Below are 23,161 nucleotides of genomic sequence, written 5' to 3'. Positions count from 1 at the left end.
GATGTGGAATATGTCGGAAGAACGTCCCATCGAAAGAACGTTACCAGATATGATAAGTAACTTGTTCTACTGGCAGAACCCGGCAGACACTGCACCACATATGCCCCTAGAGCGCCACTCGGCACGTCCAACAGACCTACGCTCTATAGTATTTACAAAACACCACAAACACACATGCAAATTTGACCCTGTAATCACCACAATCACTGCATAGGCTATGATCTGTAAATGGCTAAAAATGGACACACCCTATGACTCACAGGCCCCGCTATGGAACTTCGCAGGTATTAAGCCTACGTATGATGAAGACATACAAAAGACATGGGTCCCGGATTATGAGATTAGGAAGAGAGAGATGTTCCCGAATGGGAAATTCATCACACCAGAAGACTTTGCAACCACAGTAGGGGGAGGACAGCTTGCAATCTTACAATACCATCGCATGAAGACTGCATTTAAAGCAAAATGGCCGTTTCCGGACGAACCCACCCCACATGCATGTTTTCAATCCCTCTATTCACAAACAGGAACCGGTGTATCTAAGCTGTATAACATAATACAAACTCATACACAATCATTAAATATGGTCAAAGCCTCCTGGGAAGTGGATATGGGCATAGCCATTGATGAGGAAAAATGGAAAAGATATTGATTGTTGTCCAAAAAAGTTTCGTTAAATGCTGGTCTCCGTTTAATACAGTTTAAGGTATTGAACAGACTGCCCTATACACCGGCTAGAATGGCCAAATTCACAAACACTGTAACCAGGGAATATCAGAAATGTGCAAACCCTATAGCTGACGCATACCATATGTACTGGGCCTGCCCATTAATCACTAAATTTTGGAGGGAAGTGGCAGAGATACTAGAGGAAATGACACAGATCCCAGCAGACCTCACACCCCAGAAATATCTGTTTCGGGGCATATAGGAAAAGTACCACAAAAGACCAGGAGGTGGTTCAATGTTACATCCGTTGTAGCTAAAAAGTGCATACTCCAAAACTGGAAACACCCAATTGCACCACGAACTGACCACTTTCTGTGAGAACTCACCTATGTAAATGAATGTGAGAAACAGTATGTTATGATGCTAGCCAGAACGAACAGGCCGAAAGACATTTGGACACTGTTTAGAATATACCTGTGTGATATGCCATCAGATGAAGACAGCCCCGCAAGAACGTAATTTGGTTACATTTATTTATAGAAATGTGATGTGTACACAAAATACCCATCTAGATTGTATACTGGTCATTACCAAATATGTGTGACGGCTGTGACGTGATGCGCAATCAATAAATAAAGTATTAAAAAAAATGAATTGTCCTGTGTGTGTTCCGTATGCAATTTACAGACCGTTCTTTGGTGGTACTTGGAGGCAGGTTGCCCTGTCTCCTTTCCCTCATACCCTGGTTTGTTGCGGGTACAAGTTCTGTCCCCTCCTGCTCACCTGGGGGTCCTGTTTGGCGCTGGCCTCCTCCACTTAGTCCTGTGATCCGGGTTCAGGCGCTTTGATTGCTGCCTGCTGAACTCTTCTGTCCTCTGGGGTCAGTTACACCAACCTCTAATTTTCTCCCTGTTTGGGTTTAGTGAGCCCTTCCCTTGATTTGCTGCTTCTCTCTCCTTCTGTGTAATACTGCCTCTGAACCACTGTTTCCTTCCTTCCTTCCCCAGCACCTCCTTTGCCGTTCAGCCCTACAAACTTCTGCCCTTCTGGCCTTAATTTGTTCCCTGTAGCGTTCTGAATCCTTTGAACTCCCGTTGTCTGTGATGTTGTGTGTTCGGGCCGGAGGCCTTCAATTATTTATGTCCCTGTCGTGAGCGTATGTCCAGGGTGCTCTCCTCCCTTCCTTTTTGGGCTATCAGCCTGCCCCGGCAACCGTGTGTCCTATTGTGCCGCGTATATTTTGCAGTGTGTAAGGTCCGCCTATGGACCTGTTAGGACGGTGCGGTTCCAAGTGCTTGCCCAGTGCGGGCGCTGTTATGCCACGTATTATATTGAGGCTGCCGCCTCTGCCTTCCGCTCTGTCCGGAGCGTCCTCTGTACTGCTATATGATGGGGGCTGCCTCCTCTCCCACGCCCGCTCTCTTTGGGGTGTGCATATCCACCGGGGTACCCTTCTCACCATCTGGGATCGTCCACAGCCCCTCAGTCTGCTCTCGGCTGGGCTTGTCGATGGCGCACTTTTCCTCCCCCTTTCTCTCCACATCGATGTTCGGGTCGGCTACCTTCCACTTCTCTGTACGCTTCCCCAGCGGAGTAGGTGCTTCCCTCAGCTGCCTCACTGAAGGGTTTCATTGTCTAGCCTGTCTGCTTCTGTTCCTCCGCTCCGCTCAGCGCAGCTCCTCCCGCTCGCCTGTCTCTGCACCATGTCCTTTTCCCGGTTCAGCGGGGTGGGTCTGTCCTTCACCGGGAAACATCCAGCGTGGATCCTGCGTTTTGCCACATGCAATGTGCACAGTGTGTATGCAGGGTGGTTTCTATATGCCGTTCTGTATATCTGCTTCTGAATTCGTGTTTTCCCAGCGTCTGGGACGTGCTTATTTTTCACCTTTTTTAAGGCCTAGCCGGGAGCTCCCAGGAGTGCAGCTTCACTCCACTGCAGCCATCTTGGAATCCCGGATTTATACCTTTTTGTTGAACTTGAACACTTGTGCACTTTCAGAGCCAAAGACAATGCCCTTAGCACCTTAGTTACTTTTAGAATGAGATGGCTAAGCTAGGATTTCGGACATGGGACATTTTTGCTTTGGACATCTTGACACAGGATAGACCCTTAGTTTTGGTTGAGGTATGGAATACCTCCTAGATTAGGGACAGTGATGCATTTTCCAGCCCCTTTATTCTTTAAATAAATATTTGTACCAATCACGATGAGTCCTGTGTCCGCGTCTCGCTCCTAGTTCCTCAAACTTGTGTAAGGATAAAATAGTTTTGAAGGTTCGACCTTCATTTCTACCTAAGGTAGTGTCAGAGTTTCATCTGGCATAAAAGATGTTTTACCATCTTTTTATCCACCATCGCATCCTTCCAAGGATGAAGAGAGGCTACATCCGTTAGACCCCAGAAGAGCGCTGAGCATTTACTTTAGTAGGCTTGCTAAGGTTAGGCAAGATGATCAGCTTTTCATGGGTCATGCAGTTCAGACTGGGACAGCTGTGACTAAACAGACCTTGTCTCAATGGATTGTGTTGTGCATTACTGAGCGTTGCACTTTGGATGGCAAAGAAGTTGCGGACAGTCTTGATAGCTCATTAGACTAGAGGAACAGCTACTACTTCGACTTTCCAAAGAGGGCCACTAGTGCAGGACATTTGCAGTGCTGCAACCTGGTCTTCGCTGCACACCTTTACTATACATTACTGCCTGGATTTTGTATCGCGTCAGGAGGCTAAATTTGGCAAAGCTGTTATTCACAGCGTAAATCAGAAATTAATTCTCCTTTACCCACCTCCAGCTGCATATTGCTTTGGGAGTCGATCAAAGATGAGGAATAGGTGGGAGGACACAAAACATTAGAAGAACAAATTACTTACCCCAGGTAACGTTCTTTCTACTGGATGTTCCTCCCACGTATTCCTTATCGCCCTCCCAACCTGCCCCTCTATCCTTGGGTGATTTTCCATTTTGTCACTCCTTCCTCTCTTTTAACGTCTGTTTTTTTTCACCTTCGAGACTGATTTGCAAAAGAAAGGGAGGAAAAACATGAACTGAGGCAACGAGCGCCACGCATGCTACTTATACAGGTGTCGACGTCACGGCCGAGAGCAGGATGGAAGACGCAGGGGGCCCCGAGCGCGACCCCTCCACTGGGGAAAATAAAAGGTTGCCCAAAGCTGCAGAATATGAATATATCAAAGATGAAGATTACGTGGGAGGAACATCCAGTAGAAAAACCATTACTAGGGTTACGTATTTTGTTCTTCTGAGTTTTTATTATCGTGCTTGGATTTGAATAGTTTTAATAATTTATGTCAGTGTCCTAGCCTATATTCTGATCATAGTTTTCATTTAAGAGTTTGAAGTTGAAATGGCGAATTGGTCATCTACTGTTTCAATTTCAGAAACTGCAAAGAATTATTGGATGATGCTGGAAGCTGAGGGGAAAGTTGATTTAATATTTGAGCATATGCAGAAAGTACTACTGTCGCTGAAACAAAAGATCAAAGATGGATCTGCAACATCTGAAGGTTTGAGCCTCGTGTAATATATAATTAGATGTTTGATTGATTATCTTGCACACACAAATCATTCTTATAAATCTATGGTGATCAAAATAAAAGAAAAATGCTGTTTGATACACATCCATTATCGATCCATTATCGCTGGTGCTATATACCCTCCATTTCCGGGCCATCTCTAATATTTTGTTTGGTACATGTTATCTTTTGTGCTGCGGTCATGCTAAATTACATCATGCTATGGCATGTTTCTGATGTGCAATTGTGGTGTTTCTCTCTGCTATGTTTGTTGTACATTGCCATGTTTATTTTGGAATCCAATGCTGTGATAAGTTATGCTATGTCGAGTTTGCTTGCTGGGACGTTTTGTGCAATGTTGGTCTGTTACGGTTGATGTCCCCAAATGCATATTTGTCAAAACATTTAAACTGAAATTGTACTTTTGTAATGTGCACATTCCCTTTGATATTATGCAGTGCCCCCCGAAATACTCCCATATCCCTGTTGGACTTTAACTTTCCACATCACCAATCTGTTTCAGTTCTACCCCTGTGCTTTTTACCTTGCTGCTTTTGTTTTCGTAAACAAATTGAATTTTTTGGTTTTCAGGCAATTTGCTTCTTTAGTGTGTGCTGATATGCTTCTAGATGAGTTGCGATATGGGCAAGTGGCTATGGGTATCCAGAAAGCAACCAGAGGAAGTAGGTATTCTGCTTGGTTTGCTACTAAAACAGTCTGCCCCGAGTGTGGGGAAGGATCAAAGTTTCCAAAAGTGCTAGGTATCAAAAGCACTGGTTGAAGAGGTGCGAGTTGCTATTCGTTGTGTGTAGTGCACTGTGGAAAGCAGAATTGTGAGCATGTTAGCAAGGGGCACAATCAACAAACAAGGTAACCGTGGCACTAATTTGGCTCACAAGAAGTGGAATTGAGTAAGACATTGCACAATAGTAGGCATCTGTTGCATGTAACATGACATTGCATGCAGACAAGCATACCAGATTGCCAGAATATAGAAAGCTGTCCCTAACTAGTACCTGCCAACGTGGCAATGATGTTGTGATGTGGTTGACTACTTTTTAATTTTTTTTATTTAAGTGCACATGGAAGAAACATTGTCCTCCTTTTACACATAAAAAGGCATATTACAATTTATAAAATCGTCATTTAAAATCATATATTCAAAAAAACAGTTCTTAAGTCCAATCATTAAAATTCTAAAAAGGCAAACTTCTTATTTTACAATTCATTAATTCCATAAGCTACTTCTTTGAACCAAGTTAAACACTTTATAATATTCCATAAATCAAATAACATGCAGAGTACAACTTCATGGTTTCATTCATAGGCAATCCGACCCAAATTTTTAATTTTGGATAGGATTATTCGGTTTTTCCAAGGCCTTAATAGAGATGAGCCGCCGCTACGGCTATTATAAGTGAGTCTGCTGCCAAAAGCATAGACCAGAATTGATCAGAACCCACCAGTGCCCATATTTGATGCCCCTTTGTGTATCCCTTTTGTAAATATACACAATTAGTAAGAATATGCCTTTGGGTCTACAACTGCAATGAACATAATCTAAAAATGCGCTTTTCCCAGGGGATCCACAACATTTATCCTGTATTTTCCAAAACTGGAAGAAACATTTTTTTAAAAAACTTTTATTTTAACTTGCACAGACTTAACAGCATAACTTGACATTATATTATCAACATTATCATCATTTTGTCTCACGTCAAACGGGTACACTTCCATACATTATTATTGCAGTGTGTTTGAGACGTCTTCTCTTACACATTTATCAGAGAAGTATTGCTTATATCTGCTCCATGTTTCTCTGGGGCGACTGCGCATGGGCAGTAGGCCGGCATATACTTCTTCAGTCACTGGCCCATGTCATGTCTCTTTCCCAATCCTTTTTTGTGGGTGGTTCTGTACATTTCCATCGCATCAATATTGTCCGCTTTGTATCAAACTGAGATTGAGAAACTTACGCCAAGTTGGGTTCATTTTACTCACTGTGCTTAGCATGCATATACCTTGATCCCACACAATGGGTTGATTCGACATTTCATCAATTACACTGCACGTCTGCCCAATATTTAGACAGCCGCGTGCATGACCACAACATGTGGAGCATATCGGCCTCCTCGCTCTATCATCTGGGGTATTTCTCATCGGCTGTAGGGTATATGGTTCTGATCCTGGCAGTAGTGTAGTAGGCCCTGGGCAACTCCCTATAGTGTATAAGCCAATAGCAGCAGTTATACGAGACATTTCTTGTTGGCACACACAGTTTTGCCCACTGCTGGTCAGTGATCGTGTAGCCCAGATCACTCTCCCACTTTCCTTTATCATCTAGGGGTAATACCTTTTTGGTGGATTGTGCAATTTTATATAATGTGGAAATGGATGTCTTGGTCACGTTGGCAGTGAGCATGTACCTGTTAAGATGTATTTCTGTACTCTGACCTGGTGGGCAGATGTTCAGAAGGCCAGCCTAGTTTCTCGGAACAGGGTAACCTCTGGACAAGCCAGACCAATCAGGTAGCTATGGCAGGCGGTCAAGACTAAGTCTCAGGAGGGGTGAGGGTGACTGAAAGACCTCAATGAGCACAGAGAGCAAGGACACTTACAAATTACTCCCAAACAGGTGTTATATCAAAAATATAAACACATTTATTACAAGTACTTTGTAACTCAGACCCTAGCGAAAGAATCACAGCAATACTAAGTAAATTAACAAAACACTATCAATACAATGTATATAAAGGACCATTGGGGTCTAAAGGGTTAAATGCACGAAATATGTCGACAACCTAGATGGGAAGGAAACAGGCAGTGCAGGTAGTCTTTAGGCCCCTTTGACATCAGCAACACACCTAACTAAGAGGCAGTCCAAGCCCTACGAAGAGAGGAGCCTTGTGCTCAATAGTATATGCAATGCAAGTGCACGCCGTTGTTCCAATGGGCAAAACGGGGTCTCTTCAGGGGTCTCTAGCAGTGCAGGAAGGTGGATGAGGCGATGAAGTAGAAGTTCCCACTATTCAGGGAGGACCTCCACTTGAAGGCAGAGGCAGTTCCAGAGAGCGGGATGGAGTTAATAGTTTGCACTAGCAGTGTAAAGGAGAGGGACCCCCGGGGGCCACTCGTGCGTTAAAAGGGGCCCTGGTGCTAGGGGTTGGTGTTGGAAGTACTCACCGATCCCAGGCGCACTCGGACCCAGACTTCGCCAGTTCAGTCCACTTCGCTTGCAGGTTCGAATACGACAAAAAGGACGTCTCTGCGGCTTTCAGTTCCTGAGATAATGTGAGGATTCCCAAACGGGACAGTGGTGATTGCTCCGCTCCGGGTGGATGAATCGACGTAGTTTCACTGCAGCAGGCTTCAGGGGCAAGAGGGTCACAAATGCAGCGCACTTGCAAAGGTTGTGGACGCGGCAGGGCAGCACGGTAACCGCGTATGTTCGGGTCCTGGTGCACTCGTCTCACTTCAGACCTGGGAATGCCAAGTGTACGAAATTCAGTGTGAGGGTGCTGTGGACACAGAGCTAGCAGTATACCAAGTTTCGAGGGCCTCCTCGAAATGCCGGCGGTGACAGAGCAGAGCACCTGAGTAAGCTGGTCAGTCCACTGGTTGGCCCAGGGACACTTCTGGAGAAAGCTTACTTGCAGGTTTTGGTGAAGGTGCCGAGAATAGTTGGTCCCACTATTCCAATGGGTCGAAGCGTCTTCGCAGACCTTCTAGAACAACCAGATGCAGAGGGGTCCCACGGGACGACAGCGGGCTCAGGGTGCCAAACCTTCCAGCGGTTCCTCGACTCAGCTTTGTAGTTTCAGGATACTTGGATCCCATACTTCGTTCAGTGAGAACTCCAGAGATCAACATGGTATGGGTGTTTTCAGCCTCCTCTTGGCCAAAGTTCCCTTCGTGCCAAAACGGAGAGGATCCAATGGGAGATCTGCTCACAAACACACACTCCATGCGTGGACCAATCATGAACCACGGTGGTCCCAGTCATTCACAGCACTCCAGACTCTCTGGCACCTATGATGTGTATTGGGGACAGACAACCCAGTCCACATCCTGGAGGCACACACACAAGGCATGCAGAAGCCAGCGAAAGCTTGGCGTTTCGCGGGAAACTGCATGTCCAAATAAGGACTGACCCGGGTCGACTCGACCTGGGGAAGGTGAAGGGGCAAGATGGCCAAAGGACAGGACAAAGAACCTGGTGGCATGGCCATTTTGGAGCCAGGCCACCTAGTCGTGCCAAACGTTGTTAACATGGCAGGAAAGGGTTAAAAAATAATGCGAAAAGCCCTGTCCATGACACATCTGCACATCTCACAAAAAGTCCATCAGAAGTATCTAGGGCCTTTGGAAATTGACTACAGACCCAAGTACACTGTACTGGAAGGTACATTGTGTACTTGTTACATGTTGCAGAAAAGTTGCAACATGGAAAAGGACTAAGGGAAACAAACTAAAAAAAATGCTAAACCAAAGGAAACCTAACACTAACTATAGAACTAATTACAAGGGCAGCGGGCTTGTCCGACGGCTCACTTCGGGATGTTCCGGGCCAGGGCATCATCGAACTCCTGCTCAATATCCCGGAGGCGGTCCTCCTCCATGGCCCCGAGGGTCCGCAGGGCCGTCCACATGTTCACCCCAAACTCCCTGCGGATTGCCTCGAGGCACTCGGCCCGCCTCAGGGCCCTCCGCATGGAGTTCTCCGCCCTGACCATCGTGAGCCGTGCCTCTTCCGCCCGCTGCCGCTCCGCATCTATGGTGTGGCCCAACCGCTGCCACACGGAAGACACTTCCCGTCCTGGGTCCTCCTGCCCTCCGGCCGATGCCTGCCCCTCCGATGTGGAAGGCCCCGAGCCATCATGGCTCCCACCACGTTGCTGCTGCTGCTGCGCCTCTGCCCGTGCACTGCCTCCTGCTGCCTGTACATCCTCCGCTGGCTGGGGTGCAGTCGTTGATGTGGCCACCCCTGCTGGACGTCCGACGTGACGCACGCAGGTGTTTCCCTCATTACACGTGATGACAGAGCACACGTGGATTTCCACCAATCGCGTGTGAAACTTCCTGCGCACCCCAGAAATACACCTACCCAGGCCAATCGCGTGTACGCTCACTTCCCTCCGATTACACGCGATGACACTCGGACGTGCAGTTTTACCACGTGTGCTCTGTCATCACGTGTAATGAGGGAAACACCCGCGCGCGCGTCATTTCACAGACGCGCTTACGCGCTAGGGGCCTTTGGTCCAATGAAATCGCATATGCGTGCTGACGTGCATACGCGCTAAGGGCCTTTCCTCGATTTACACGCAGACGTGCAGGATTTTCACGTGCAAAATCACTCTGTATCAAGCTGGCCACACGTAAGCACACGGAAGACCACGCTCCTGCCCAGAAGGCCGAATTACTGCCCCCCAGAGCCCCGAGCACGCTCCCACCTGCCATCTGCTGCTGCCTGACTGCCTGCTGCCCACGTGTCCTGCCATTTGCTGCCTGCACATCAGCCAGGGGTGCTGTTGCTGTGACCACCCCTGCTGGAACCGAAGACTCCTGACTGGGATTCCATCGCTCCACAGCCCAGCCCCAGGACCCAGTTGCCCACCCACTTCTGCCTCTGGGGTTGTCATGTCGGGCACTGCAACGTCTGGCACCACTGACCACCCCCGGCCAGAGAGGCAGGGGGGCACCAGCTTCAGTGCCAGGGAAGTTGGTGTCCTGGTGGAGCAAGTCCTGGGGCAGTATACGGAAGTGCGCGCGCCGACAAGGAAGGACGGACTCCGATCTGGACGGACATCGTGACTGCCATCAACACGGAGGGGGTGGCAATCCGCGACTTCCAACATGTCAAGAAGCGCTGGCATGAACCCTGAACAAGGTCCGGCGCCTCTTTAAGGCAGCGGATGCTAAGGGGCGCCGGGGCCACTTGTCGGAAGATCAGATGAGGGTCCTGGAACGCATATCCCCAGCGCTCCACGTCCAGGTCCTTGAGAGGCAGACCCGTCTGGAGTCGAGCGGTAAGTGTACATGCATCATGATTGTAAGCTGTGCGTGTGGTGATGTGCCAGTAGTGTGTCGGTTGCACATCTGTTTTTATGGGGCCGAGTATGGGTGGGGGTGTACAGGACCGTGAGGCGAACACATGCGAGGGCTGTCATGTGTGAGACATGGATGGTGCTTGTGTGTGTAGGCTTGCATGCCAAATGCAGTTGCGTGGGCACACATGTTTGGATGAATGTGTATGTAAGTGGGCATGTTCGTGTCACGATGCCTGCTCCCGGGGAGCCGGCTCAGGCCCTGCGTCCCCGAAAGCAGACATCAAGTCCCCAGGGAAGGTCCCAGCAACCCCTTATAGGGGCCCTTTGGACAGCATCCTGGCGCCTATGGCGCCAGGCTCATAGAAAACGTCAGTCCTGGCGCCATAGGCGCCAAGCTCATTATGAAAGTGTTTGGGTGCACTTACCTGATGCAGACCATGCTGCAGAACCCCGGCCTCCTTGAGGCCTGAAAGGAACTACTTTACCTGTGGGACTCATTTACCACCCGGGCGTGGTCGGGGAAGGATACATACCTGATTGGAGGAAGGACACATTCTAGGAACTTCTTCCAAGGCTATTTAAACCACACCCGATCAGCCACACGTGCTTCGCGTTGTTCTGCATCTAGCAGCTGGACGCTCACCGTGTCTGCTCCTGCATCCTGACTTCTGCCACACCTGCCAGCATCCTGAATCACCTGCAAAGGAAGGGAACAAGAGAACAGAAGAAGGAAAAGGCCTCACCTGCTAAATCTGCATCCCAGAGACATTTCGCCGACAATCCTGAAAAGGAAGACATTTATTTTTAAAAGCACATCGCATCGATCGCTGCAGCGCCGCATTCTACTCACCTTTACAGGGTGCCTCCATGTTCAGCAGCGACCATCCGCATTCGCAGTCGCGCCCCCGCGCCTAGGGAGAAAAAGACAAGAACAAAGGTGAGAGAAAGAAGGGAAAAGGGAAGCTAAAACTCCATGTCAAGACTTACCTGTTGGGTCATTCCCTTTTCATTTCGGGTCCGCGCCGCATCCAGGCATTTTCGGACCCCGGCCCCTAAGGGGAAAAAGACATCAGCGTTAATGAGTGAATGAAAAGACATTACCAAAACACTCATTAAAGACTTCCCTGATTTCCACAAGGATTTCACCGCTCACCTCGGGTCGGTGCCTGTTCCCCGGCATTCCGTACCCCGGCCCCTATGGGGAAAAAGACACTAGCATTAGAACATTAATGCATGGACACAAGGGGAACCACTTATAGAAAAACTTACCTGGAAGCCAAGCAAGTTTGGTTCTCACCCATCCGAAAATCCAGTGACGTAACTGGATCCCAACGCGCCCCTGCATCAGAAGCAGGATGGAGAGCTCGTCCTTCCAGACCCTAAGGTGAGACGCTACGGGGAAGCACTGCAGAGTTTTGAGGAGGGTGAGAGGGGTAAATGGGAGGCCGATTGCATTACCCCGCAGACAGTTAACCCCCTATTCTCACCTACAGAAGGATACTTCTGCGAGTCAGACAAGCCAGATCTGGGGCCCGGTCCAGTCCGTCTTCCGAACCCTGCGCATCACCTTAGACGAGGTCACAGCAGCGCGAACCAGGCCAGCGCCCCCGTGGGAGTCAGGTGAGCGTTACAGTTCGTGATGTCGCGCATGTATGTTGTTTTCAGCTGCATGTATCAGCACTGTGTACATGTGCATGTGTGTGTATTTGACAAGGGTGCAACAGTGATGCAACATGGATGCATGTGACAGCGGGATGTGGAAGCCTGATTGGCAGATGTGACATGGATGCTCATCGGAACACTGCGACAGTTGGCTGAGGTGTACACATGCATGCAAGTGTGGTGGTGTGCGTGCATGTGTAGTGCACTCCCTGCGTTGCATGTGATGTCTGGCTCACCTTTGCCTGCTCATTCTGTTGTATGTGTATGGATGGTGCTGGCAGTTGCGATGTGGCTGTGGTATGGCTCATGTGTGCAAGTTGAAATTACATGTGTGTTGCCGATTGTGATGCCATGTCTGAGGTTTGCCAATGCCACTCATGTGCAACTGTCATGTGTGTATGTGTCCATTGTACAGTGCCCTGAGGCCTGTGTTTTATTTCTCCCTGTCTGCAGCGTCAACTGATGAAGAGGGCAGAGAAGGTGCTGTGGAGCACAGCGGCGAGGATCGCACCGCCAGCTGGAGACGCAAGGCCCGGCTCCCCTCCCAGGTTGCAATCTCGTCGGGGAGTGAGGAGTCCGGTGCCGCGTCCCAGGCCGCAGCTGCCGGGGGGAGATCCAAGAGGCGGAGGTCGGAGTTGGACTCCTCGCAGCAGAAGGGGCAGCTGGGACCCCACAGGGCCCAACGGGGGAAGATGGCACGGAGTCATCCAGGTTGGTGGGGGGTTTGGTGGAGGAGGAGGCCGTGCAAGCAACAGAGACGGGGTCTGGAGGTGGGGATTCCACTGGTGCTAGTGGTGCAGTGCAGGACCAGGGACAGGAGGCAGCACAGGTCGCCGCGCAGGTGCCTGTGTGCAATCCTGTCCCTGATCCTGTCACTGCATCATCTTGCACCAGCAGGGATGCCTACGTCCAGACCAGTTTTCAGGCAGGGGATGAGCTCACGACAACTGGCCTTCCTCTGCCTGCAGACGTGGCTATCCGGGTTGAGCCTGTCCTGACTGGTGTGGCGTTGCGTCAACGGGCCATGCGAGGTGACCTGCAGTCTTTTCATGAGGAGACTGCACGTCATCTTGAATGGCTCGTTGACCGCGTCGGCCTACTGGGACAGGTCACCCAGGCCGGATTCCTCCGTTTGATGGGGCTTGCTATGACCCCCTCCTCAACTGAACCCCCTATGCACCAGTCGTCCTCCGTGCCATCTTCCCACCCATCAGTCACCTGGGTGCCCTGTGGAGCTGCCTCTGACGGTGCGGCCAGGCTGGTGGAGGAGGCATCCCTGCCACAGTCGGGAGTCGGACGTCCAGCAGGGGTGGCCACATCAACGACTGCACTCCAGCCAGCGGAGGATGTGCAGGCAGCAGGAGGCAGTGCACGGGCAGAGGCGCAGCAGCAGCAACGTGGTGGGAGCCATGATGGCTCGGGGCCTTCCACATCGGAGGGGCAGGCATCGGCCGGAGGGCAGGAGGACCCAGGACGGGAAGTGTCTTCCATGTGGCAGCGGTTGTCCTACTGGGACAGGTCACCCAGGCCGGATTCCTCCGTTTGATGGGGCTTGCTACGACCCCCTCCTCAACTGAACCCCCTATGCACCAGTCGTCCTCCGTGCCATCTTTCCACCCATCAGTCACCTGGGTGCCCTGTGGAGCTGCCTCTGACGGTGCGGCCAGGCTGGTGGAGGAGGCATCCCTGCCACAGTCGGGAGTCGGGCGTCCAGCAGGGGTGGCCACATCAACGACTGCACTCCAGCCAGCGGAGGATGTGCAGGCAGCAGGAGGCAGTGCATGGGCAGAGGCGCAGCAGCAGCAACGTGGTGGGAGCCATGATGGCTCGGGGCCTTCCACATCGGAGGGGCAGGCATCGGCCGGAGGGCAGGAGGACCCAGGACGGGAAGTGTCTTCTGTGTGGCAGCGGTTGGGCCACACCATAGATGCGGAGCGGCAGCGGGCGGAAGAGGCACGGCTCCCGATGGTCAGGGCAGAGAACTCCATGCGGAGGGCCCTGAGGCGGGCCGAGTACCTCGAGGCAATCCGCAGGGAGTTTGGGGTGAACATGTGGACGGCCCTGCGGACCCTCAGGGCCATGGAGGAGGACTGCCTACGGGACATTGAGCAGGAGTTTGATGATGCCCTGGCCCGGAACATCCCGAAGTGAGCCGTCGGACTAGCCCGCTGCCTTTGTAAATAGTTCTATAGTTAGTGTTAGGTTTCCTTTGGTTTAGCATTTTTTTTGGACCTTTTGTACAATGGGCCGCATTTTTGTATATAGTTTTTTTTTTTAGGTAGTGTTATTAGATAGGTTTCATTTCTTCGGTTGGGATCATGGACCCTGGATTGTTTATCTGTACATAGTTGACTTTTGGATTTTCAATTTTTATTATGATTTCGCCATGGAGCAATGGTTTTCGATTTTAATTTTCCATTGGATTTACTTTTGTGGACTGTGACTTTGGACACCTTTCCTTTGCATTATGATTTGTGGTTTTGCATTATTTCATGGACCTGCTGTTTTTTTTTTTTAATTTCTATTATTGTTTGTTTATTTTTTATTCAATTTATGTTGCTTTTAATACATATTTTTCTTCCAAGTTCAATGTGTAGTATCATCTCATTGGTTTCATGCATATCATGATATGGGTTTTGACATTCACTGACACCCATTGGGTGTATGTGAGGGACATGTGTTAATTTCCAAACTTGCAATTGGGCTTCTATCATGTTTTTGCCATTTCTAAGTGGGTGGATGCAATACTCAGGTGGGTGTTTGGCATTTGGAGGCTGACCATAAGGGCCAGGGATCTACATTGTGGTGACATGTTGGCTGGGGGACATGAGTGGGGGCCTGGTGGAGGCTGCCCCTGCACTGCTGGGGGGTGGGGGTGGTAGGGGACATGAGTGGGGGCCTGGTTGAGACTGCCCCTGGTGGCTGGGGGGGTGGGAGACATGGTTGGGGGCCTGGTGGAGGCTGCCCCTGGTTGCTGGGGGTGGGGGTGATAGGGGACATGAGTGGGGGCCTGGTGGAGGCTGCCCCTGCACTGCTGGGGGGTGGGGGTGATGGGGGACATGGGTGGGGGCCTGGTGGAGGCTGCCTATGGTGGCTGGGGGTGCAAGGGGACATGCGTTGGTGGGCAGTAGTGCAAGTTGACATGTGGGTTGGCTGGGGGGCATGGCCATGGTGGATGGGGTGCCTGCAGGACATGTGCAGGGTAGGCCCCTGTGGTGTGGGCCACCTGCAGGGGCCATGGTGGGTGTAGAGGGCACACCTGGGAGGACCCACACGTGCAATTCACGTGTGGTGCTCCCCGCGCACCCCTGTAATACACGTACCCTGATGGAATTGCGTATGATACTTCCTGCGCACCCCTGAAATACACGTACCCTGCTGCTTTTGCGTGTGATACTTCCCGTGCACCCCTGGAATACACGTACCCTGCTGTTTTTGCATGTGATACTTCCCGCGCACCCCTGGAATACACGTACCTTGATGGAATCGCGTATGATACTTCCCGCGCACCCCTGAGATACACATACCCTGCTGCTTTTGCGTGTGATACTTCCCGCGCACCCCTGAAATACACGTACCCTGCTGCTTTTGCGTGTGATACTTCCTGCGCACCCCTGGAATACACGTACCCTGATGGAATCGCGTGTGATACTTCCCGCGCACCCCTGAGATACACATACCCTGCTGCTTTTGCGTGTGATACTTCCCGCGCACCCCTGAAATACACGTACCCTGCTGTTTTTGCATGTGATACTTCCCACACACCCCTGAAATACACGTACCCTGCTGCTTTTGCGTGTGATACTTCCCGCGCACCCCTGAGATACACGTACCCTGATGGAATCGCATGCGATACTTCCTGCGCACCCCTGGAATACACGTACCCTGATGGTATCGCGTGTGATACTTCCCGCGCACCCCTGAGATACACGTACCCTGCTTCTTTTGCATGTGATACTTCCCGCGCACCCCTGAAATACACGTACCCTGCTGCTTTTGCGTGTGATACTTCCCGCGCACCCCTGAGATACACGTACCCTGCTGCTTTTGCGTGTGATACTTCCCGCGCACCCCTGAAATACACGTACCCTGCTGCTTTTGCGTGTGATACTTCCTGCGCACCCCTGGAATACACGTACCCTGATGGAATCGCGTGTGATACTTCCCGCGCACCCCTGAGATACACGTACCCTGCTGCTTTTGCGTGTGATACTTCCTGCGCACCCCTGAAATACACGTACCCTGCTGCTTTTGCGTGCGATACTTCCCGCGCACCCCTGAGATACACGTACCCTGCTGCTTTTGCGTGTGTTACTTCCCACGCACCCCTGATGCACACGTACACAGGACAATCGCGTGTGGACCTTCCCGCGAACCACTGAAATACACGTTACCCGCTTGGCGTTTGCTGTTTGCCAGCCATGTGAACTGGTCCAGGGTTAGCGCAGCCCTTTGCGATTATTTGGGGATTTTGAAGGCTTTTCCTTGCGCAAGGGCGTTCTTGAGGGCGTAACTGGCGCTGCTGCAGGGTCGCTGCGCCACAGCTGGTTTTGGATGCGAAAATCCATGGATACGCTGTGCGCGGAAATTGATTTTAGCGCACGCGGATGGCGCAGACATTCGCACGGGCACGCTGTGCGCCAGCCGCGTGCGCCACTTGTGCGAATTTCTATGAATTACCCTGCATGTCATTCAGTGCACAACTTGCAATAAATATGTACTGCCTGGCCTGCTGCTATAGAGCAGTGGCAAACATTGCCTACCAGCTCTGTGTAATTACCTTCTGTGAAGTTAGGTAATTGAATTTGGTGTTAAGTTACCATTCAGAATTATACATTTTTAACATTTGAACATCATTCCATATTGTGCTGTTTGATGGGTTGTGTATTTTAGAATACTTCAATGGTGCCATTAATGTATGTTATGTATTTTCGCGTGATGTCATTGTTATGGGAATTATTAATTTTTGAAACTTCAAAAATCCTTTTTGGTCACAGAATGTTGGCAAGTATGTCACCGTAGGCCAACAACATAGCCTGCTTGCAGAGGGCATTTGAAATATTCTTTCAGTCTCGTGATTAAAGCGCTGGTGGCACAATTAAGCACTAGACTGAAAAAAAAATGCAAAGTGCCTTCTGTAGTAGGCTATGTTATTAGTGCGGGCCTGGGTTCCTAGAAAGTGGCAGTAAATAATATTTCTCCCCCCATTTGGGCGGGTGAGATATTGTATACTTCCACTTTCTAAGCAGACAGGCCTCCAATAATAATAGCCTGCTTGCAGGGGTCATTTTTTATTTTCTTTCAGTCTCGTGATTAAAGCGCTTGTCGCACCTTTATCAGGAGACTGAAAGAAAATGTTAAATGCCCTCTGCAAGCAGGCTACTTTATTACTGCAGGCATGGGTGCTTTGAAAGTAGCAGTAAATAATAAATCTTCCGCCCATATGGGCACTCTTGCTCTCCATACCGCCAAGCGGCCGCCGGTCTGTCAAAATAGCGGATTTCACGTTCTGCTGCCTCTTTGTACTCCTCTAGTTGAGTTTTAATATCTAACTTAGTCTGGGCTGTTGGGTTAATGACATATTGTTCCTGTAATTGGGCTATGTTTTTCTCACGCCTTCCGAGCTCTCTGCAAATGTCTTTAAGCACTCCAAGCTCGGTCGACATAGCAATACCTCTTATATATATACCTTGAAGGCCTGCCATAGGGTTGCTTGACTCTCTACCGTGCCTTCATTTATTTTGAAATATTTGTCAATATGTTGGGTCAGGTTAGTCTTATACACGTGATCAGTTAAAGCAGTTGCCTTAAATCTCCATGAGGGTATTTGTGGGGAGACTTTGGGAATGTGTAAGGATAACAGTATCGGCGAATGATCTGACAGCTTTCTGGGCATTATCATCTCTCTTGAAAGATGTCAATAGAACTCTGAGATGTCAGCCAAATGTCGATTATAGAGTGCATGTTGTGCACTGACGAGTAAAAAGTGTATGCTTGCTTCTCTCCTTGTAGGGATCGCCAGACATCGTGCAGCTTGGGTAAGTGTTCTGGAGGTGTTAGATGTGCGGTCCAGCTGGGTATTTAGTATCGTATTGAAATCCCCACCCATGATTGTGTGAGCTGTAGGATACTTGGCGCACTTCTGGAAGATCTTGGTATAGTAGTCAGGCTCGTCCGTGTTTGTGCCGTAGACATTAATGAGGAGTACCTCCATCTCAGACAGTTTCCCGTGTACGATCACATATCGCCCTTCCTGATCGCTCTCTGTCGCTATGTGTGTATATGCTAGCATTTTATGTGTTAACATGAGTACCCCGTGTTCTGTTTGAGTAGGACGTGTAGAATCGGTGACTGCCCCAACCTGGTACTATCTTGTCCGCCTGGTACCCTGGTAGGTGTGTCTCCTGGGGGAATGCGATCTGGGCTCCAGACCTGTTAATGTACACCATTATCTTCCATGTTTTCACTGGCATCCCTAGTCCCCTTATATTCCAACTTATTAATTTAAATCCTTTTGCGTCTTTTTCAGCCATACTCTGCACTGTTTTTAGGCAGATCCATAGTACTCAAGTGTCCCTTGCTATTTCCATCTTGTATATGTCTGTGCATTTATAACTTTAACTCCCCACGCATTCCTCGTTTCCCCCACCCCCTCCCTCATAGTCCTCTGAACTTCAACTGTGCATTTCCCCCTCCTCCAAACCATTCTCCATTCAACAAAATCATTCACCCGCATTGGGGGGTGCTTCCGTGGCAGCTGAGGTCAAGAAGTGTAACGTGACTGCCCTTATGGTTACCAAAATGAAAGTTTCCAGTACACATGATAATCAGTAGCATTCAGTAGTGTGACAGTACAGTACAGTGCAGGAAACAAATATATAAGATGATACAGGTCATTGGTATCTGCTACTGTTGCCTTATGTCCAATGTCCCTAAGTATAGTATTGAATCAATTGTTTTGGTCGTCTCGTCCGGGCAAAGTTGAAGTGCCGTCGTTCTCTCCGGTTGCGCTGAGTGACTGCTTGGGTGGCATGGGGATGCTGGATTCAACAAAGGAGGCGGCTTCCTCAGGAAAAGTAAAGAAATATGTTTTGTTATTAGCATTTCGTTGGGCACTCTGCATTCTCAGAGCATTTTCTTAAAGCCTCTAAATGAACTTCGTTCCTGTTGGACCGCCAATGTATACCGTGGGAAGATCCGGATGATGCTGGAGCCCAGTTTCATTTCCTGTCTATCTCTCGCTGCCCGGAGCACCAGGTCCCTGTCCCTATAGTTAATCAGCTTGTCTATAATAGGTCTGATGTAGGCGCCTGGTTTGGGGCAAGGTGCGAGGGATCTATGCGCCCTTTCAATATCAAACATTGAGGAGCAACCACAGTTGCCCAATAAATCTTTGAGCAGTTCCTCCACCGCTATTTCCGTAGGGCCTTTCAGCACATCTTCGGGCACCCCCACTAGGCACACATTATTGCGACGAGATCTAGCTTCCAAGCGCTCGCATTTGTGCTTCACTGTTCCCAGATCTTTGGCCATCTCTGTCACGGTATTCAGTAGCGCCTCAAGCGCATCTTCTGTGGTACTGATTCGGTTTTCGGCTTCCGTAATGCGGGTGGTGGCTTTCTCAAGCTGATTTCTGATTGTGGTCACGTTGGTATTGATTTCATCCAGCCTATCATTCAAAGCTGCAAAACCTTGCTCCATAGAAGCAAAGACTGTTGGGGGTCCATGGTGGCAGATGTAGCCATAGCTACGTTCTGCATGGTTGATACAGGTTTAGCGCCACTCTTGTTGCTTGTATTAGGTGTCTGCGTTGTATATTCCTCAATGGCACCTTTCCCTTTTTTTGGGCGCTGCCCCTTTGGGCATTGTAATCTTCCCACCAAACCGCTTGGCGTGGGCGGTATGCTCAGTGGGGGTTGTGGGGCTGTTGTGCTCTCTGTATCTAAGCATCCTGGTGGTAATATAGAGGCGGGACCAGTTACGATGGGAGTATTGAGCCTTGATTTCCGTCTCAGGCTGCGGATCTGATATACTGACGTGGTCTGGTGTGTGCAGTACGCCGTCTGTACCAAATGTTGGTAATCTGTGGTCTGTCCTGAGAAGTTAACTATCACTTCCCTTGTTTAATGACGGACATGTCATGCAGAAGTCTTCTGTGTCTTGGGAGCGGGGCTTATCATATGTTGAGTTTGGGTGTGCACTTTGATTTCCAGCTGTGATTCCTGTGTCGGTGCCTGCCTGGATACTGATGACCTCTGAGGTCTGTGGTGGCTTCTAAAAGGTTCATTTCTCAGGTCCTCATGGTCCTGTTCCCTCTACTACACCTTGCTCCTGAGAATTCAACCAGGCGCCAACCAGAGTGTACAACGGGCTGTACCCAGTCTCCATGTAGTGCCCCAGACCTCTTCACATTATTATCCTACTGCAGGGTCGAATCGTGTGAATTTTATCTGGCGCCTCCTTACCCCGCTGCGGGTTACCATCTCCTGAGGGTGCCTCACCCACACAGTGTAGGTGTTTGGGCAGGCCAGGCAGACCCCGTTATCTGGCGGGTCACTGTGGCTGATAGTATGCCCCCTCAGTGCCGGTACTCTGGGCCCCCAGGTGGCTACTGTGGAAATGATGGCTCTTTGGTTATGGGATGCAGGGGGGTCACCTCTTCACACAGCAGCTGCTATATTTTGTTGGTGTGGGTGATCTTTGCAGCGTAGTGTTGGTCGACTCTGGTGCTCACGGGGCATATGTGGGGCCCCAATGCGGTCAGTGTGGGTCCAATAGCGTGTCACTCTAAAAAGCCCATTGTCCATAAAGCTACGTGGGGCATGCTGGCGTTTATAGGGTTTCCAATGAGACTGGCTGGTCGATGCGTCTTTTAGGTAGGTTTGTGCCTTAGGTCCCGGCACGGGTCACTGTAGCACCCTGTGGATGGCTGGAGGGGAGCCTGCAGTTTGTGCAGGGGAAAAGGGGGGTCCTATTCCCAGCGGGCCATCTGCGCAGCAGTGCCTGATTGCGCATGCTTCTGGATGGGGCTGTATTATCGATCTATAGCCCCCAGTTTCCCCACACTGTGCGCTCTCTGGGTGCTATGGTTCAGCCAGCGCTGTGTGCTTTCGGGAGCGTGTGTTGTGGGGCCTGGTTGGGGAGAGGGCATGGGCTTGCCTCACCTTCGGTATAGGCGTCCATTGGAAGGTTGCGCTCCGCAGTCTATGGAGCCTTTCTCAGTGGCTGTGCATGTGCAGGCGCTCAACGGTAATCCTGCCGGAGCGCCTGCATGCTCGCCCCAGCAGTGCTCCATCCCTGGCTCCGATGGCGCTGTGATATTATGCCTCTAAAGCCTCTTCGGTCGCCTGCTGGGTTGAGGTGGAGGCGGGGCAGCCCGTTGATCCTCACATTGTAATGTTCAGTGGCGTCGCTGTTCCCAAGCTCTCGTGGTATTCGGTCCCACCAGGAGGCCTTTCAGGGCTGTGCAGAACTCACAGCGTCACTCAGGAGCCACTGCACCAATTTGCTCCATACTCGGTGGGAAGGTAGACAATAGCTTCACACACCACTGAAACCAATTTGGTGGAAAACTGGGCTGTAAAATGCAAGCTTTAATCTCTGGATCTCGGCTTGCCTGAGGAGCTTACACACAACGCTCCATCCGGCAGCGTGCGCAACAGCACCCCCCAACTGGAAGAAACTTTAAGTGCATGGCAAGAATGAATCTAGTCAGTGAGGGTGAAGATCATTTTGTGAGAAGTCTTAGGGGAACCAATTGTAAACTCCTGACGTGAGTACTCTACATAGCGCCAAAGCTTTGTTAGATGGTCACTGTGGCGCTGCCCCGTGATGTGACTTGCACACGGCGGCGTGACGTTGCACGCCGCCGCGTGCTGTATAAATAAACGGGGCGTTCCCGGCCGCGGGAGAGCGACCGGGAGGCCCGGACCGTCAAGACGTGTGTGTGTGTGTGTCTGTCGGGAGCGGGGATTTACGGGACCGCGTGGGGGCCCCGACCGACCCCCAACAGTGGCGACGAGTGGATGCGGATGCCCAGTCCCGGCGGTGATCGATGTCACAATTTTTCTAAAACGAAACGGAACTGATGACATTTCGTTTCACGCCGTGGCTGCTGATCGCACACGCGGCTGGCGGCCATTTTGTTGAAACGATCGTGGAACTTCTCCAAGCTCCGGTTTGGATGGGGAAGATGATCTAGGTCTAATTTTTGACCAACTGCGTGCAGGCAGTCTAACCTGCATATACATGCCCAATTTTTTATTTTTACTTCACATTTGGGCCTCCTACATCGAGTGAGAGCAAGGAGAAGGGCTAACATGGCAGGGCCTGCCTAGCCCAGTTTTTCTTCTTCTGTCCTTCAACCAATTTTTGGAACATTTACACCACTGCTGTTGCTGCAGTGGAGGGGCACTGTGCTTCTTCGTACTCTTCATCATCAGGCTGCTGTGGCCTCCTCTTTGTCCTCTTCATCATCAGGGCAGAGTATTGCAGTGGACAGTCATCTCTTCTATTCATCAAAGCCGAAGGCAAGATTCCACCATACCTTTCCCAGGTTGGACTGTTGCTGTGCCTGTGGAAGGGGCATCCAGGTGCGTGGTGGTGGTGGGTGACTGAGTTGCGGCCCCCAGGTCCCAGTGTGGGGGTGCCTGTGCGCTCAGGCCCATGAGTGGCGCTGGTGGGCCAGACGGTGGGCACCTTGCAGCTGCACCACCTCCCCAGGACGGTGGCCAAGCGGGAGGTCAACAACCAGCTCCTCAGGCTCCAGTGATTCCAGCTATACAGCCAGTGGCCGCTCCACAGCCATCCCCTCAACCTCAAGTAGGCGGTCAAGATCCTGCGCCTCAAGGGCCACTGATTGTGCAGTCAATTGCCCAGCCAGGACCTCCCATCATGGCCCAAGCGCGAGCCTATGCAGCCCTGCAGCCCATCCCAGAATTTGATGCCTCGGGCCCGCCGTCCAGCATGGGGCCTAGGTGGAGGAGATAGGTTGGTCGTCTCGACATGTACTTCCGGGCCGCCCAGGTGACGGACGACGACAACATGGTGGCCACGATGCTGTACTCCGCTGGGCCGACGGTCCAGGAAATGTTCGAGTCGCTTCCTGTGGGGGAGGGCAGCTATGACGCAGCCAAGGTGACACTCCTGGCCCATTTCCTGCCCCTTGCCAACGTGGACTATGAAAGGTGTGTCATGCTCTCGGCCAAGCAAAAGGACGATGAAACATTGGACACTTTTTATGGACGC

The 23,161-nt window shown here is 50.6% G+C and overlaps 1 protein-coding gene across 14 annotated transcripts in view; it reads left to right on the top strand.

The window, feature by feature from the left end:
* SETDB2 (SET domain bifurcated histone lysine methyltransferase 2) overlaps positions 1-23,161 on the top strand; it is a 1,645,210-nt gene that overhangs the window by 348,660 nt on the left and 1,273,389 nt on the right. For all 14 annotated transcript variants that reach the window (XM_069639329.1, XM_069639325.1, XM_069639326.1 and 11 more), the window contains one exon: positions 4,068-4,193. In XM_069639329.1, the coding sequence (XP_069495430.1) occupies positions 4,068-4,193 (126 nt within the window). The remainder of the gene's footprint in view (positions 1-4,067; positions 4,194-23,161) is intronic.

The sequence above is a fragment of the Ambystoma mexicanum genome, chromosome 7q, assembly GCF_040938575.1.
Source record: "Ambystoma mexicanum isolate Mex_15411 chromosome 7q, UKY_AmexF1_1, whole genome shotgun sequence".
Classification (NCBI taxonomy): Eukaryota; Metazoa; Chordata; class Amphibia; order Caudata; family Ambystomatidae; genus Ambystoma; species Ambystoma mexicanum.
Note: the sequence above shows the minus strand (reverse complement) of the source record. Positions and strands in the feature narration are given on the sequence as shown.